Source organism: Trachypithecus francoisi, unplaced genomic scaffold, assembly GCF_009764315.1.
Source record: "Trachypithecus francoisi isolate TF-2019V2 unplaced genomic scaffold, Tfra_2.0 Contig01714, whole genome shotgun sequence".
Classification (NCBI taxonomy): Eukaryota; Metazoa; Chordata; class Mammalia; order Primates; family Cercopithecidae; genus Trachypithecus; species Trachypithecus francoisi.
Genome location: NW_022681451.1, coordinates 381,712 through 400,000, shown reverse-complemented (window position 1 = coordinate 400,000; position 18,289 = coordinate 381,712). Strand labels below are relative to the sequence as shown.

General features: G+C 58.6%; 1 protein-coding gene across 1 annotated transcript; it reads right to left on the bottom strand.

Moving 5' to 3' along the window:
- Positions 1-5,366: 5,366 nt before the first annotated feature.
- On the bottom strand, positions 5,367-17,685 carry AKAP17A (A-kinase anchoring protein 17A). The gene is made up of 5 exons (XM_033199099.1): positions 17,494-17,685; positions 15,015-15,795; positions 13,760-13,908; positions 8,501-8,741; positions 5,367-7,268 (listed from the first exon to the last, which is right to left on the bottom strand). Exons 2-5 carry the CDS (start codon positions 15,774-15,776, stop codon positions 6,333-6,335), a joined length of 2,088 nt encoding a protein of 695 aa, XP_033054990.1. The 5' UTR covers positions 15,777-15,795; positions 17,494-17,685; the 3' UTR covers positions 5,367-6,332.
- Positions 17,686-18,289: the final 604 nt, after the last annotated feature.

Sequence of the window (18,289 nt, the reverse complement as noted above, 5' to 3'; positions counted from 1 at the left end):
AGCCTGGACAACAGGCATTTGCTGCAGAGAGGCGATGGAGTGATGTGAGAAGTTTTTCACCAGAAGCAGAGGCATAAGTGAGTGAGGTGGGGTGCAGGGAAAAGTCCCTGCCATCTGGGACGGAGGCGGCAGCCCCCTGTGATCCAGCAGCCAGGTGCAAACTCCAGAGGTTTGCTGGAGCAGCGTACAGCGGGGAGGGTAGGGGGTCAAGCTCCTGCTTTGAGTCAGGCTGCACTGGAGAGCAAGGCAGGAAACACGGGATACCCCAGCTCCTGGACGGCTGGACAGGGCTCGAGGACGCCACCAGGAGGGTGTTTATGTCCTCCAGCAGGTGGGAAGGAAGATGAGCCAGTGAGAGGGGCAAGTGCCCAGGAGGGAAGCGTGGGAGGGATCCCGGATGGGACACTGCAGTGATGCTGGTCTGGCCACAGCTTCAGCAGCCCCTGGGAAGCCGCTGTTGGAGATGCTGGAGGCCTGCAGCAACACATCAGCATCTGGACATCCACAGCTGTGGCCTGGGGCCGGGGTCTCTCCTATACCCCATTTCTCCACAGTGCCTTTTATTTTGTATGTATGTGTTTGTTTATTTATTTAGAGACGGAGTCTCGCTCTGTCTCCCAGGCTGGAGTGCGGTGGCGTGATCTCGGCTCACTGCAAGCTCCGCCTCCTGGGTTTATGCCATTCTCCTGCCTCGGCCTCCCGAGTAGCTGGGACTATAGGCACCTGCCACCCACCTCCCCTGCTTTTTTTTTTTTTTTTTGGTAGTTTTAGTAGAGACGGGGCTTCACCGTGTTAGCCAGGATGGTCTCGATCTCCTGACCTTGTGATCTGCACCCCTCAACCTCCCAAAGTGCTGGGATTACAGGGCCAGCTAGTTTAAAAACGTCAAAGTTTCCCTCTGTTTGCTAGAGACGAGGTCTCACCATGTTGCCCTGGCTGGTCTGCAACACCTGGACTCAGTCAATCCTCCTGCCTCAGCCTCCTGAGCAGCTGGGATGACAGGTGCCTGCCACCAAGCCCGATTAATTTTTTATTTTTGTAGAGACGGGGTCTTGCTTTGTTGCCCAGGCTGTTCTCGAACTCCTGGATGCAAGTGATCCTCCTGCCTCGGCCTCCCAGAGTGCTGGGCTTACAGGCACGAGCCACCCGAGGCATTTGTAATATCATCTCAACTTTTTCAAAAATGCAGATGGTGCCATTTTAGACATAGAATACATAATTTTTCAAAACATCTTTGCTTTGTCCTGGAGGCTAGGGCCTATGGAATTTGAACACTATCGCAATCTAATAACCCAAATCATCCACTTAAAACAATACAGGTGAACAAATTCACACCAGTTCACGTCATATTGACACTTTTGAAATACATATTTATTTGAGACGGAACCTGACTCTGTTCCCAGGCTGGAGTGCAGTGGGGTGATCTCGGCTCACTGCAACCTCCGCTTCCCGGGTTCAAGCAATTCTCATGCCTCAGCCTCCCGAGTAGCTGGGACGACAGGTGCCCACCACCAGGCACGGCGAATTTTTGTATTTTTAGTCGAGACGGGGTTTCACCATGTTGGCTGGGCCGGTCTGGAACTCCTGACCTCAGGTGATCCGCCCGCCTCGGCCTCCCAGAGTGCCGGGATGACAGACGTGAGCCACCGTGCCCAGGCCACTATTTTTTTTTTTTTTTAACCTTGACATATTATAGATTTGGGGCATAGAAATGTGGTTTTGTTACCCTGGAGGCCGTTACTTTAATTGAAATCAAGGAGACACAGAAAGTCAAATGCAACGTGTTCTCACTTCTGAGTGGGAGCTGAATAATGTGTCCACGTGGGCACAGAGAGGGGAATCGTAGACACACCACTGCTTTTTTCACATGCACCCGTATCCCCAGCCTCCTGCCCGCTGGAATTCCAAGCGGCACTTTTGAACGTGAAAGTTTACCTGGTGAAGCTGGGTGCAGCGGCTCACACCTGTCATCCCACCACTTTGGGATGCAGGTGGATCACCTGAGGTCAGGAGTTCGAGACCAGCCTGGTCAACATGGTGAAACCCAGCTCTACTAAAAATACAAAAAACAGCCAGGCACAGTGGCAGGTGCCTGTAATCCCAGCTACTCGGGAGGCCGAGGCAGCAGAATCGCTTGAACCCGGGAGGCGGGGGTTGCAGAGAGCCGAGATTGTGCCACTGCACTCCAGCCTGGGAGACCGTCTTGAAAAAAAACAGGGAAGGAGCCCACTATGGTCACCGTGACACAGGTCATACTCAACAGGGAAGTCTGATTTTTTTTTTTTTTTTGAGATGGAGTCTCGCTCTGTCGCCCAGGCTGGAGTGCAATGGCTCAATCTCAGCTCACTGCAAGCTCCGCCTCCCGGGTTCACACCATCCTCCTGCCTCAGCCTCCCGAGTAGCTGGGACGACAGGCGCCGCCACCTTGCCTGGCTGATTTTTTGTATTTTTAGTAGAAACGGGTTTTCACCGTGTTAGCCAGGATGGTCTCGATCTCCTGACCTCGTGATCCGCCCACCTTGGCCTCCCAAAGTGCTGGGATGACAGGCTCGAGCCACCGCGCCCGGCCAGGGGAAGTTTGATTTTATTGGCTAAAAGATATCTTTGATCCCAACTGAACACTTGGGGCAAATCAGTTCAGAACTAAATGTCATAAAAGGATATGAATGAGAGGATCACACGTTCCCCCTCCTATTTTGGAATAAATCCATTCTTTTTCTGTTCTGCCAGGTGGAATTCAAATTCATTGTGGATTTATTTATTATTATTATTTCTGAGACAAGAGTTTCACTTTTGTTGCCCAGGCTGGAGTGCAATGGTGCGATCTCAGCTCCCTGCAACCTCCGTCCCCCAGGTTCAAGTGATTCTCCTGCCTCAGCCTCCCGAGCGGCTGGGACTACAGGCACCTGCCACCACACTTGGCTAATTTTTGTATTTTTAGTAGAGACGGGGTTTCACCATGTTGGCCAGGCTGGTCTTGAACTCCTGACCTCAGGTGATCCACCGGCCTTGGTCTCCCAAGTGCTGGGATGACAGGCGTGAGCCACCGCGCCCGGCCAATTGTGGCTATTTTTAATGACCCATCACGAGATAATGATCCCAATTACTAGAAAGGGAGTCAGCACAAAATGCCCTAAATCACAAGACTGAGAGAGACAAAGAGAGACTAAAATAGAGATCGGGAGAGAGGGTGAGCAGAGGGGAAGCTGGGCGAGAAGAGAGAAGGAAGCATTAAGGGAGGAGGAGAGACCGCCTGGCACGGTGGCTCATGCCTGTCATCCCAGCACTTTGGGAGGCCGAGGTGGGCGGATCACGAAGTCACGAGTTCAAGACTAGCCTTGTCAACATGGTGAAAGCCCGTCTCTACAAAAAACTAGCCAGGCGAGGTGGCGGGCACCTGTAGTCCCAGCTACTTGGGAGGCTGAGGCAGGAGAATGGCGTGAACCCGGGAGGCGGAGCTTGCAGTGAGCCGAGATCGCGCCACTGCCCTCCAGCCTGGGTGACAGAGCGAGACTCTGTCTCAAAAAATAAGAGAGAGAAATTAAGAAATGAAAGAAAGAAAAGAAAGAAGGAGGAAGGAGGGAAGGAAGGAAGGCAGGCAGGCAGGGAGGGAGGGAGGAAGGGGAAGGGAAGGAAGGAAGGCAGGCAGGCAGGCAGGCAGGCAGGCAGGGAGGGAGGGAGGGAGGGAGGGAAGGGGAAGGGAAGGAAGGAAGGAGGGAGGGAGGAAAGGAAGAAGGAGGAAAGGAAGGAAGGAAGGAGGTAGGTAGGAAGGGGCAAGGGAGGAAAGGAAGGAAGGAAGGTAGGGAGGGAGGGGGAAGAGAGAAAGGAAGAAGGAAGCAAGGAAGGAAGAAAAGAAGGAAGGAAGGGAGGGGAAAGGGAGGAAAGGAAAAAGGAAGGAAGGAGGGAGGAAAGGAAGAAGGAAGAAAGGAAGGAAGGTAGGTAGGGAGGGGGAAGGGAGGAAAGGAAGAAGGAAGGAAGGAAGGAAGAGGGAGGGAGGAAAGCAAGAAGGAAGGAAGGAGACAGAGGGAGAAAGAGAAAAGAAAGGAGAGAAAGAGTTCAGATTCCTGAATCTCTTCCATAGATTCCCAATTCTATAGGCCTGGGGGTGGTGCTCTCCAGCTTTGCTAGACCGTCCACGTCCAACGTATCACAAGGCAACACACATTGAAGTTTTGCCACCTTCTCCTCTCCCATCAACGCCTAGCCCAGTCCACCAGCACGTCAGAGGGGACGGCTGTTGCCACAAGTCCCCACACGCATCACACTCCCAGCTTCCATGTCCACCTTTCCTGCGTCTCTTCTGCCTCCTCCTTGCGCCGGCCACATTCACTTCTTGGTCTCAGACACACCACGTCCACCCTTCTGTCTCCCGCACACACCTTGCTCGAGGAGCTGTCACTGGGACTTCTCATCCCTGTATCTACACATTCAGAAATCCGCAGGGCTGCAGGGCGCGCTGTCTGTTCCGGCACCGTCTACCAGGTGCCCAGAGCTGCGCCTGGTCCTGGCAACTGTTTTTTTTTTTGACTTGGAGTTTTGCTCTAGTCACCCAGGCTGGAGTGCAGTGGTGCCATCTCAGCTCACTGCAACCTCCACCTCCCGGGTTCAAGCGATTCTCCTGCCTTGGAATCCCAAGTAGCTGGGATGACAGGTGCGCATCCCCACGCCCGGCTAATTTTTTTGTGTTTTTAGTAGAGATGGGGTGCCAGGCTGGTCTTGAACTCCTGACCTCAGGTGAACCACCTGCCTCGGCCTCCCAAAGTGCTGAGATGACAGGTGTGAGCCACCGCGCCCGGCCCTGGCAACGTTCTTGTAGCTGCGGAACAGGCAAAAGCTCCGTGCTGGGCTGGACAGACTGACACAGATGCACAGACTTCTGACAGGCCCGTGTTTGCAGACACTCCGTGTCTGGGACATGTGCTCATCTGTCCGCCAGCGATATGAGCTTGGGGGTGCGACAGGCACGTGTCCAGCCCTCCAGTCCGCAGGAAGGCGTGTGTTTTAACCCAACAGAGGGAGGGACTATTCCACCCTGGGTCAACCCAGCGGCGCTTACACTACCCCCTGTGACTGCCCTTTCGGCGGGGAAAAGAACCACCCTCTTTCAAATGTGCTGCAAAAACAGCTCCTTGGTTTTAAAAGAGATTGGTTTTCTGAATTTGGCTAAGTGTATGTTCTCAGCAAACAAATGTGATGCCTCCTAGTCCCGTACAGCCCCAGGAAAGCTGTGTGATGTAGGATCATGGAAGCGGCAGTTCTAGGAAAAGTGAACGGTTTCTACTGGGTTGAGACCCACTTGGCTAGAATTAGCTGAACAACGCGGTCTAAGGCACATAAAAACACAAAACTCGTAAGCGTGAAAAATGTCAGTTCATTGGAAAAGGATTTTATTTCACCATAAAAATGCAAACTGGAATAAACACCATCTTTCCTAACGCGAACGTGACAGCTATTTTTAAGTATTTCTGAGCTTCACTTGGAGAAGCGAATGATTATAAAACTTAACAAGTTTGCAGCCTGAAATCTGTTTGAAACATTCCAAGTAAAAATAATTTAGCAAAACAGCTTCTTAAAAAAACCACACGCACTAACCTTTACTAGAAACCAAAGCTTTTCACCACCGTTTTTTATGCGTAATTCCTTGAAGTTGTAAAAAGTGAATGTTTTGGAAGTTAAGGAGCATCAGACCATTGGCTACCACTCCCCGCGCACCCACACCTAAAAAACAATGGCCCGTTTGAGTTTTGATCGCAGAGGACTTGTACCTTCCTCATCCGTGACTCCATGTCAGCATCACGTTTCGGCATATCCCACCCAACCTGCATTTCCCCACCAGTTAAAATAACAAACACCAGGGCAACGCTTTTTCTTTTCTTTCTAGTGCCGGTGTTTGACTCCGGTGGTCCACACCTTGGAGGAGTCTCCCCTGCTGCGTCAGGTGCACCTCCTAGGCCGTGCACGCGGGGAGGTCGCCAAGCAGACGCAGAAATGCGCGCGTGGGGAGGAATGCAGCCGCTCTGCCATTCTAACAACTGTCCGTCTGTGCCGTTTTCCTGATTGAGAGAGGCCTGGCCGTATTGAAGCTATGGCATCCAGTTGGAAAGGACTACCTGTTGGAAACGGAAGTGCGCGGTATGCTGCGGCGAGTGGAGAGAGATGGATCTCTAAAGCGTGGTGTCTTCCTTCTTTGCCGGCGGGCTCCTTGGACGTTCCTGGCTGCAGGAGGGTGTTCGCTTTGCAGGGAGTGGACGGAGAGCGGCCAAGGCGCAGCCAGGACGCTGGAGCAGGTCCTGGTCTTTCCCGGACAGGCCACGGGGAGGCCGCGCCCGTCATTACCTGTTCCAGGTACTGCGGTGCTTGCTCGGGGACCGGGAGCGCGAGCGCTCGCTCCGGCGTCGGTGACGACTGTGCTTCCTGCTGGCGCTGCCCCTCCGCTCCCGGCTGCGCTCCCTCCGGTGCCTGTCTTTGCTGTGGGACCTGCGGGACCGGGTGTGGTCCGGGCTGGCGCTGCGCCGGCGGGGGCTGTCATCCTTGTACGCGCGCTTCTTGTGCGGCCGCCGCTCCTTGCGCGGCCGCCCGTCCTCCCGGCTGCCCGCCCGCCGGGCCCGGCTCCTCTCCCGCGTGTGCCGGTCATCCAGCCCGTCTCCGCCGGCCCGGCCCCGGCCCTTGCTGGGCTCCCGGTTGCACTTGTCCTGTTCCGACCGGGTGTCCTTTTTGGAGACGTGCTGCTCGCAGGCAGGGAGGCCCTTGGGCTGCTGGTTGTTGTCCGGGATGCAGGAGAGGACGCCGCCGGGGCACCTCTTCTCTGGAGAGCCGTCCTCGGGGGCCACGCGACAGGAGCTCTGACCCTCCCTGCACGGGGCCTCCTCGGCCACGCCGCCGTTCACGCTTTTGGGCGCGCCGTCGGCCTCCGGGTGGGCCGGGCTCTCCTTGGGGGCACCGGCGGGGAGCTGGCCGCCCAGGGGGGGCAGCGCGGCGGCGCTCACGCAGCCGGACGACACGGTCTGCAGGATGTCCAGGACGGGCTGCAGCAGGTCGGCGTGCGCCACGCCCAGCTCGTCGTGCGCGTGGGCGTCGTCCGGCTTCTTGCTCAGCAGGATGCTCAGCAGCCGCTCGCGCAGCTCCCGCTCTTTCCGCTGCAGGCCCAGCGCGCGCTCCTTCTCCTCCTCCACGCGCCGCAGCTCGGCCTCCTGCAGCCGCCGCCGCTCCTCCTGCTGCTGCAGCCGCAGCTTCTCCTCCTTCTGCTCCTGCTCCTGGAGCTTCACAGCCTGCAGGGAAGAGGAAAGCGCAGCTGAGCCTGACTCCTGAGCCCCGCCGGACACGTGGGAGAGGAGCTGGGAAGGTGTTTGGAGGCCCCATGGTCTGGGGATGCAGGATCAGCGGCCTGGCTGGACTCCAGCCCGGGGGTGGGGGGCGTCTCCTACGGCGAGCCACGTCCAGCCCGTCCATCCCGCGGCTCCCTGGGCCACACCTGGGGCCATCATGCGTCGGAGTGACAAGGAAACCCCTTGGCGAAGCGACCCGGCACAGCCCCGGGGCGGGCCTCTCGGGCACAGCCGGGCCTCGCCGGAGCCCCGCCACGCTGCACGCAGGGGCCTGGAGTTAGGTCACAAGCGGCCGCCGGCAGCAGGGAGCTGAAATGACGCCGCAGACACACGCCGCCTCCGCCTCCGGCGCGCGGGGCGAGCCTGGCCTAGCCTGGGTTAGTGTCTTCAATATTCACCATGAGGTAAGGACTGGGCTGCCACATGTCTCAGCCTCTTGTCATGCTCCTTCCCGGGGACTTATCACAACTGTAATCAGACAACAGGTTATGGGGTCGCCCCGCGCTGGACTCCAGGGGGACGCAGCCCTCCTGCGGACAAAAGGAGCGTGCTGGGGACGTCTGTCCTGGGGAGGTCTGTCTGTCTCTGGGCCCTGGCCCCGGGCTCATGGGAGTTACCCGTCATGCCTGCAGGAGGAGCAAGGAGGCTCTTGGTGCTGAGGGGGTCGTCAGTACTGGCGCTGGTGAGACCTGTCAGGTTCACACTGCGGAGGAGGGACCGGGGCCCACGGCAGGCCCGCTCTGCGTGCTCAGCCCTCCACCCAGCCCACCTTGCCCCTCTGCTCTGGGCCGCGGGTGAGGTCACAGCCAGGCCAGCGGACCACACACAGAGGCACGGGCCAGAGCGAGCGGCCCCCTGCACTCTCCGCCACGGCCCGGACCCAGAGGAAACAGAGAGCCTCTGCCCCGGCCCCCGGGAGGCTGCCAGCCTGCTCCGGGAACCTGAATGCACCAGCTTTGCAAAAGGAAACTGTCACAGCTGTGAAATCATCGGGAACGACAGACAAGTGCTACACCCTACCGGGCAGGAGCCGTCATCCTCGGCATTCAAGCTGGTTTTGTGGGTACAGCTGCGGCCAGCGGGGAAACGGTGCCGTGACACCACCCGCATTTCAGGGGACGGCACCGAGGGCAGCCCGGGTGCGGCTGGCGGCGGCAGAGGGAGCCCCCGGGTACCTTGGCTCTGCTGAGCAGCTCGGCGATGAGCCGGATGGACTGCAGGTTCCTCTGGGCCAGCAGCAGCTTGCGCTCCTCCAGCTTGATCTTCTCCTGCAGCTGCTTCTGCTCCTCTGCCTGCAGCTTCTCCAGCTTCTTCTGATTCCGGCGCAGCTCGCGGTCCCTCTGCTTCTGCTCCCTCTTGCGAAGCTTCTCTTCTCTTTTCCTCTCTCGCTCCAGCTCTTCCAGCTCCTTCTGTTTCCTGCGGGGAACACACCGGGGGTTTGTCACAGAGAGCAGCTGTAGCCAACACATGATACACCATACCAGTGGCTTTTCACACAAGGGGGAAAAGGCCACAGTCGAACGATTAAGCATTTAACTCTTTATCCGAAAGTGGACCTCGGCAAAGCAGCCCGAGAGGTGGAAGGAGTGAGCCGGGCGAGGACCTCTGTGACCTTCCAACACACCATCCTGCTAAGCGTGACCCAACCACAAAACCACGAAGAAAACGACCAGCGGACTGACCACATCAAAAGCCACGCCCCCAGCCGTCAGGGGAAAGACTGACAGAGGGCGGAAAGAGCATCGGCAACAACTCAACAAACTGCGGAAGATCCTTGGGGTGTGGCATCTGCGGCCGCCACCGAGGAAAGGCCAGCGCCCCAATGTGGAAACAGCGCATGGCAGAAGGACGCAGATGGCCACCAACCCACGTAAGGCACCCGGCTTCGGCTGGTGCATCCGTCCACAGGACAGCACTGAGCACAAACGGCAGAGGCCCCAGGAAACAGGTTCCAGCTCCACAGGAAAGCTTTCTAAAAATCACGAGTGAAGGCCAGAATACGCACATACCAGGGAGGCGGCCCCGACGCCAGGGAGGAGGAGGAGGGACACGCGCCGTGCAGAGCCCTGCACCAGAGCCAAGCGGACAATCCGGCCTTGAAGACAATAGACCGCACAGATCCCCATTCTGTGAAATTCTAGAAAGGGCCCACCCACGACGGCACAAAACCGCCAGCCCGGCTGCCTGGGGCTGTGGAGAGGGCGTTGAGGGAGCAGGGCAGGACGGGCCCTTCCCAGGGAAGGGGGCACGTGGTTTCATCCGATCGCACTCAACGCCAGAACACTTCTTTGGGTGACTATCACCCATGACCTCAACAAGCAGGGTGGCGACCATACACACAGCTGGACGGGGAGGGACCCCTGCCCCAGCAGCCCAGCGGCGACAAAACACAGCAAAACATGGTAAGAGTGGCCTGGGCCGGGCGCAGTGGCTCACACCTATAATCCCAGCACTATGGGAGGCCGAGGCGGGCAGATCACAAAGATTAAGACCAGCCTGGCCAACACGGTGAAACCCCATCTCTACTAAAAATACAAAAATTAGCCGGACATGGTGACAGGCACCTGTCATCCCAGCTGCTTGGGAGGCTGAGGCAGAAGAATGAGAAGAATCGCTTGAACCCGGGAGGTGGAGCTTGCAGAGAGCTGAGATCGCACCACTGCACTCCAGCCTGGCAACAGAGCGAGACTCCATCTCAACAAAAAAAAAAAGAAGAAGAAAAAGAAGAGTGGCCTGGAAGCCCCGCGTGCAGCTCTAAGCAGCACCGAGGAACCCGAGCAGGCCTGACGCAGCCCTGGAGATGCCCAGCAGCACGGAGGAGGCCAGTTCTGCCCACCAGGAACCGCGCTTGGTGAGTCCGTGTCGTGCAAGAATCCTGTGAGGGCACCACACAGCACTGGCATGGGGGGACCTCTCTAAACAAATCCAACCACAGCCACGCCACTCAGCTCCTCACTCTTTTCCTGTGGAGAGGGGCGTCCCGCAAGTGAGTATGAATGCGGCCGGGAAGGGGCACGGTCCCCAGAGAGTCCACGAGAGACAGGGGGATTTCCCTAGCTCACCCTGCCCCGCCGTGCGGTTCTCAGAGGCATTTAAACCACCACCGAACACGGGAACAAGTCACAGCCGCTCCTACAGAACAGGACACAGAGGCCGAGACTTCTGAAGCCTGGGTGGGTGCCACCAACTGCCTGGCGAGGCCACAGAGCCCGCCGGGATGACGCAGACCCGCAGAGACACCAAGGCGGGAGGAGACACCGCAGGCCGGGAGAAAAGGCGTCCCGCGGTCCACCACCCCAAGAAGGGAGCCGGGCCAGGTGCCGACGGCCAGGCAGTGATCCACACGGTCTCCGGCCGGGGTATGAAGGTCCTCAAGCAGTTCCATGTGCTGAAGGTTTAACTGTCCTGTGAGCTGTCACCGCCCCACGAGCTCAGAGGACGGCTCAGGGCAGCCCAGCACATAGCACGCCCTTAGGCGGGACTGACACCGACGCCTCCAGGCTGGGCAGCTTTCAGAGGACAGCTCTCATCAAGCTCCAAGTCACCTGTGAGGGCCAAACACACACACCTCATTTCCACCCACCAGAGAGAAACGCCGGAGGCTGCCCTGGGCCTCCTCGCATGCTCAGCCTCTGAGGAACGACAGTGGGGGGCAGCGGGGGCAAGGAAGGCCCCGCATGGGGAAGGACAGCTCCACAGGCCACCCTGGAGCCCTCCCCCAGGGCTCCGGCCACCCTGTCCTGCTGTGGAGAAGCTCCCGGCCTGGCCCTGCCTCCCCGAAGCCCTGTGTGGTCCGGCCAGGTGGACGGGGCCTCTTCCCTGCAGACACACACTTCACTTCTCCCACGCCCATCTCTCCTCAGGGAAAGAGCAAGGATGCAGCTTCTCCTCACCCCCAAGCTGCTTTCTGAAACCTTGCGGGGACAGTCCTACAAGACTGAGAGGTCTGAGGCTCTGAGTCCCTCTCTCCACTTCCAGAACGCGGACAGGCACATTCAGTCAGGCCTGGGCTGTGTCTGCACCCTGGAAGAGTCCCTGTCATGTCCCAGGACTGTCTCCCACCCCGGTTGTCCTGGTCGGCCTGACAGCGGCTAACACAGGGGACCCCGACTCAACCCCACATCCGAACCGCCCCTCCCAGGATGGTGACACAGCAGCACGTCCTGTCCTCCCAGGGTGTCTGCCTCTGTGTACTGCCTGCTTTGGGTCCTGGGGCTCCTGACGGCTGACCTGGGCCCCCCAGCCCATTCACGGCCACGCGCTTACATGCTACACCTGCCTCATCTAAGGAGCCCTCGGGGTTCAGATCCAGAGGCTGACAGCCTCACTCTCCCCTGGGGAGGCAACAGGGGCTATATAAGGAGCACCAAGGGCAGGATGACCCTGCTTCCAGGAGTTCAGTGCCGGGACTCTCCCGCAAACATCACCCACCACACACATCAACACACTGGCACCAGCGTCCCATAAAGCAGTGAGAAACGGAAACACAACGGACCAACTCGGTCCCACCGGAGGCCGTCCAGGAGCCCCTCGGCCAAGTCCAACACATCCCACACTCGGTATCGGCGACATGAAGCAGACGTGCAGGATGCACTCAAGTCCTCGGAGGGCACAGCCTGGTGGGGGGATGGAGGAGGAGGTGGCGGAGGAGGATGAGAAGGAGGAGGAGGAGGAGGAGAAGGAGAAGGAGGAGGAGGAGGAGGAGGAGGAGGAGGAGAAGGAGGAGGCGGAGGAGGAGGAGGATGAGGAGGAATCCGCCTCACTAAGAGGGCACAGCAGGACGGATGGAGAAGGACAACGAGGAATCCGCCTCCCGGGATGCACAGCAAGTTGTTGGTTCCGTCCTGCAACGCTAAGAAGATAAAAAGGGCTACAAAGAGTGACCTGAGGTTGTCTTTGGTACCCCAACCGCAGTGAACAACTCAAGGCCATTGCCTTCAAGGCCTCGTAAGTGAAACTGGGTTTTCATCCTACGGTTTTTTGTTTTGTTTTAAATCTGGCCATCACCATCAACCCTCTACTTCATTTTGTAAACGTAGCCTCAACCTAAATACAAACTTGCAAACGGCCAAGGCATTCTGCTTGTTTCAGTGGGATATGTGAACAGCGTGTGGAAGAACAGGTGGCTCTTCAGGAAAGGCGCGGTCCTGGGAACCGGCAGAGATCACGTCAGACCATGATGCATGACAGGAAAGCGAACATAAACACGCATATTCTGCTGCATCTCAAACAGCCACTCACGCAGGTCCTCACGTGCACAGCTGCACACCCACAGGCATGCACACACACCCATACGTGCACACACACACAAGTACACACACAGGTTCACAGGCACACAAGCATGCACACAGGCATATGTGTGCTGTGTGCACAGATGCAGAGGAGCACACACAGTGGGCACACATGCGTACATACGCACACAGGTACACACATGCACACAGGTACGCGAGCTCACAGGAACGTGTGCACACATGCAGAGGCACACGGGCACACATGCGTCCACAGGTACGCACACGAGCTCACAGGCACGTGTGCACACAGAGGCACACACACGTGGGCACACATGCATACATATGCACACAGGTACACGAGCTCACACACATGCACGTGTGCACAGACGCAGAGGCACGCACATGGGCACACATGCGTATACATGCACACAGGTACACACACGTGCACACAGGTACACACACGTGCACACAGGTACACACGCACTTACAGGCATGTGTGCACAGACACAGAGGCACACACACGGCACACATGCGTCCATATGCACACAGGTACACACGCGCTCACACACATGTACACACACAGGCACGGGTGCACAGACGCACAGGCACAGACAGGTGGGCACACGTGTACATACGCACACAGGTACACACATGCAGGCGGGTACTCACAGGCATGCATGCACACACACAGACACGTGTGCACAGACGCAGAGGCACACACGGCACACATGCGTCCATATGCACACAGGTACACACACGAGCTCACACATGCACACAGGCACGTGTGCACAGATGCACAGGCACACACAGGCGGGCACACGTGTACATACGCACACAGGCACATGCACGCGGGTACTCACAGGCACGCATGCACACAGACACGTGTGCACAGACGCAGAGGCACACACACGGCACACATGCGTCCATATGCACACAGGTACACACACGAGCTCACACATGCACACACACAGACACGGGTGCACAGACGCACAGGCACACACATGGCACACATACGTACATACAAAGGACACACACCCGTTCACAGGCACACGTGCTACAGACACACATGCCTGCATGCACACAGGTACACACAAGCTCACAAGCACACACACACAGGAATACATGCATGCACACGCACACGAGTCCGGGCACACTCCCAGGTGCTGGACACCAGCGCCGAGGGCCCGCTCCCGCACAAGGTACCTTTCCTCCGCGCGCTGCCTCTCCTCCGCTTCCTTCTCTCTGCGCTTTTGTTCTTCTCTTTGCTGCTCCAGTTCCTGAAGCTTCTGCCTCTCCAGCTGCCGCTTCTTAATGGACGCATCACTCAGGTGTTTGGTCGAATCAAAAGAAACCTTTAAAAGCAAAAACCAGTGGGAGACGGCCTTCCCCCAAAGCCCCCTAGACACACGGCCAGGCGCCCCCTCCCGCCCTCTCCCAGGCCGCAGGGCCGAGCGTCCTCAGAGCCTCAGCGCCCGCTCACCACTCACGTCCGGTGCAGACCCAGACACTGGGACCCAGAAGCCAAACCCATCCCTCCAAGTCACCATCAGTGGCTCAAGACGTAGCTCATCCCATGGAGTTACGAGGAACACCAACGACCCCTCGCCACTTACTGGACGCAACTGACGCGCCACCGCGGCAAGACACGGTGCCCCTTCCGCTACCCGGCTCCACCATTTCCTGTGGCCACAACCACCCCGGGGCCTCCTGCCCACGCCCACGGGGCACATCTTAAGGCCACAAAACCTCCTCCAGGAGGCTGGTTCATTGGTCACCGCGAAGCCAACACGGGTGGAAACACACGAGGCAAGGCCGGGCGCGGTGGCTCACGCCTGTCATCCCAGTACTTTGGGAGGCCGAGGCGGGCAGATCCCGAAGTCGGGAGTTCGAGACCGGCCTGGCCAATACGGCGAAACCATCTCTATTAAAAATATAAAAATTAGCCGGGCGCGGTGGCACGTGTCTGTAATCCCAGCTACTCGGGAGGCTAAGGCAGGAGAATCGCTCGAACCCAGGAGGCGGAGGTTGCAGTGAGCAGAGATCGCGCCACTGCACTCCAGCCTGGGCAACAGATCGATACTCTGTCTCGAAAACAAACAAACAAACAAACAGCACATGAGGCGTAAGGGAACGTTCATCCCTAGTTTCAAGGAGCATTCTGGGAAGGCCAGGCTCTCTTGGTTCCGATACGGTTCAAATCCCTGTCACAGTTCCTGAGGGTCCAACCCTCACCTACTATACATCTTCCTTAAGATACCGAATTTCCAAAACCACAGCACGGACCCCCTACTCGACCTCACACCGGTGTCTCTGAAATCTGACGGGCACGGGGCTGTTGCTGTCATTTTACTCAGGCGAGGTCCCCACAGCCTCAGCGGTGTGGCTGGGAGCCATCTACTGACCGTGCTGGAAGGAAGCCGCGCGAGGGAGGAAGCGTGTCTCGGCACCCAGGGCTCACCTTGATGTTGCAGGCCACGGCCTTGCCGTCCTCGCCCTTGTACATGAGTTTCATCCCGCGCAGGGCGCTCATGGCCTGGATGAAGCCCACGTACTCGCGGTACTGCACGTAGGCCTCGAAGTTCAAGTGCCCCCCGAAACTGAAGGTGTGGAAGTTGCGGCCCGTCATCTCCTCCCGGTAGGGGTCCAGCATGGGGATGTCCACGTTCCGGATCTCCCCGAACTTCTCAAACACCTTGACTAGGACGTCCTCGCTGGGCTTCTCGGAGCCCGACTCCTTCAGCGCGAACCACTTGCAGGGCAGCCCCTCCAGGTGGATGGTGTCCGGCCGCTCCCCCGGCAGGGTCTCGTTCATGTCCTTCGCGTCGCGGAAGAAGGAGTCCCAGTCGTGGCGGGTGGGGAAGTCGATCTTGAACTCGGCCGCGCGCACCTTCAGGATGTCGGAGAAGCCGCTGAGCTTGATGGTCTTGCCGTCCAGGCAGGCCAGGAAAGACTTGACCAGGCTCTTGTTCTCCACCTCCCCCTCGAAGCGGATGAAGTCCATGGTGCTCTTGGAAATACGCAGCGTGGAGAACTGGTGGTTGTGCACCATGCCCTTCAGCCTCTCCATCACCTCCCAGTTGGAGATGGACTTCCCCGGCTGCTTCAGCTGTGGGAGCGCCACGCTGATGGTCATCTTGGTGATGGGCTTCAGGTACAAGCCGTACGCGGGGCAGAGCTCCACGGCCTCAGACGTGTCGTGCACGATGGTAGCCGCGGCCATAGCCTCCGGGACCTTGGGCCTGAAACAGAAGACGCAGACGGTCAGCGTCGGGCCCCCCGGCTGCCCCGCCCATGAGGAGGGGCCACACCGGCCGGCACGTTGGGACTCGGAGAAGAGAAACGGCAGTGTCTCTCTGCCGTGTCAGAGACTCTGGTTTCTACTTTGTGAAAAGCCATCTCAACGGAGATTTTTACTTTTTGAAATCATTAAGAGTACACTAAAGGGGAAAAAGCCGAGCTGAAGAACAGGTTCGTGTCGAAGCCTCGGCCAGCACTCCCTGACACCCTACATCCAGCACCCAGCAGCTCCCAAGGCCTGCAGACTAGGAAGCTGAGCACGACCAGGCCCCTCATGCAGGTCAAGCACGGAGGGGGAAGCTACAAGCGCCTAGCTCCACGGGAAGGTGCAGAAAGACACTGGAGGGAAGGGAAGGGGCCAGGGAGAGCGCAGCTGCAGGCATCTGGAAAGGCTTTGTGGAGGGGGCCGCGGCCCTGTACTTGCACTGATAAAACAGGAAGTCTCCGGCTAGGAAAACAAGCCAGAACCATGAACCCTAGTCATCTCCCCGAAGGCCAGACGTATCCCAGCTTTAACCCACTCAAAGCCAAAGAGTGCAAAGGAACTTTCCACAAGTTGGGGTCCAGAGTCCCCCACCTGCGCCTTCTTCCTCCACCCACCCACCTTCTTGAACCCACCTCTTCCCTACTGAGCTGACAGGCAAGCCACTTCCTGACGGCCAACTCCAAGCAGAGAAAGAAGTTTCGCTCACAGAAACCTAAACATCCCAGGTGACCGCCTCTGGCCCCGCCGCCCACCACATCAATCTGGAGGCTTCCTGCCAGGCCCAGGAGACGGCCTCCTCGCCCAAGCCCGAGGTGGGAGGCGCGAAATCAGGGAGGGAGGGTGGAGAAGCTACCAGAAAAGGTCAGTGGGGCACAAGGGAGGGGCTCCAGCCTGGGCAGAGACCCGTGAACCCTCCCCCCAGGACCCAGGCGGCCCCAACGACGACACCACCGAGGACCCCTCCCCACGGTGGCCTCCAGCGCCCCCCGACCACCCCGGGACAGCTGGTGGCCCAACCCCCAGTACCTGGCACTGCCCCTGGTCTTCCCACCGACCGCAGCCCCCCAGCATAACCTCGGGCTGCCCCTGGTCCCCCCTGAAAGGCCCCCCGCATTCTCAGGCCCTCGGCCACTCGGTACTCCGCGCCCCTCGGTCACCGCACTCCTGGATGAGCCCCAAAGCCCCCGCCTCCGAAACCCCCGGACAGCCCCTGGCTTCCCAGTCCAGACCTGGGAGCGACCGCAGCGCCACGTCCGCGAGTCCCAGGCCTCCCACTCTCCCGCTCGCCCAACCCTGGGGACCCCCATCCGGCCCCCCGACCTCCCAGCCCTCCGAGATCGCTGCAGGCCTCAGCTCCTCCGGTGGAGTCCCCGGAACCGCTCCAGCCCCCACCCTTACTTCCACGGACCCCCGACCCCGACCGCAGACCTCCCCAGCCCCCGGGTCCCCCGTACGGCCCCCGGCGCTCTCAACCCCCGAGGCCACCCCACGCCCCCCAACCCCAGCCCGGTCCCCTCCGAGACCCCGAGGCCCCGCCCCCGGCCCCGGCCCCGCCCCCCAGGCCCCAGCCCCGCCTCCCAAGCCCCGGTCCCCCGGGCCCGGTCCGACCAGCGAAGCGTTCGCCAGGCTCGGGCGGCACGGGGGCGGCACTCACCTGCGCGGGGCTCCGCCTGCGTCTCAGGCCGCCGCCGCCGCTGGCCCAAGCTCCCGCCGTCCCCCGACGACCCCCGGACAGGCGCGGCCTCACCACCCGGCGCCGCCACCGTCCCCTGGAGGCGCCTCCGACGCCGCCACCGCCGTCGCCGCCCGCCCTCTGTGACGCATTTCCGCTTCCGGCGCGAGGGCTCGCGGAAGCGACCGCGCGGCGACACCGGGTTTCTCCTTCTGGCCCTGGCCCCGCCCTGGAAGGCGGGACTTCCGGGAGCCCGGCCTTTTGCAATGCGCGTGCGCCAGTCCCCCCCCCCCCCCCCCCCCGCCCCTCCGCCATGCTGCCACCTGCCTGCGGGTAACCAGGGGACGTACCTGGGCCAGGGTCTGTGGTCATCGCCCTTAAGCCAAACAGGACGGGGGGGTCGGTGTAGGGTCTAAATTCCAATTATAGAGTCAATATATTTAATAAAATTCTGAAACATAATAGGATCCTGTAACGGGATTCCATACTAGACTTGCAAATTGTGTGTAATATATTTCAATAATATAATTTATGTATAAATTAGATATCATAGTCTATGACGTAATTATAGAATTACATATTATACATTGTTAGTGAAGTATTAATTTGTTAATTATTAATTGTATTAGTAATAGTTATTAACGCATACCATTACATAATGTAATTATGAAATAATAATGACAACTTTTAATGGTATTATGAAATTAAGATAATTTGTATTGTGATTATGAAACAAATGATAATTTGTAATTATAAAATAATTTATGTAATTATGAAA

Bases quoted from the DNA above. Each gene is read 5' to 3' on its own strand.
- AKAP17A (XM_033199099.1), bottom strand. From the start codon at position 15,776: ATGGCCGCGGCTACCATCGTGCACGACACGTCTGAGGCCGTGGAGCTC. The intron at 13,909-15,014 runs GTGAGCCCTGGG...TTGCTTTTAAAG, and splicing joins CCGTGGCCTGCAACATCAAG to GTTTCTTTTGATTCGACCAA. The intron at 7,269-8,500 runs GTACCCGGGGGC...TCTTCCCTGCAG, and splicing joins AGCTGCTCAGCAGAGCCAAG to GCTGTGAAGCTCCAGGAGCA.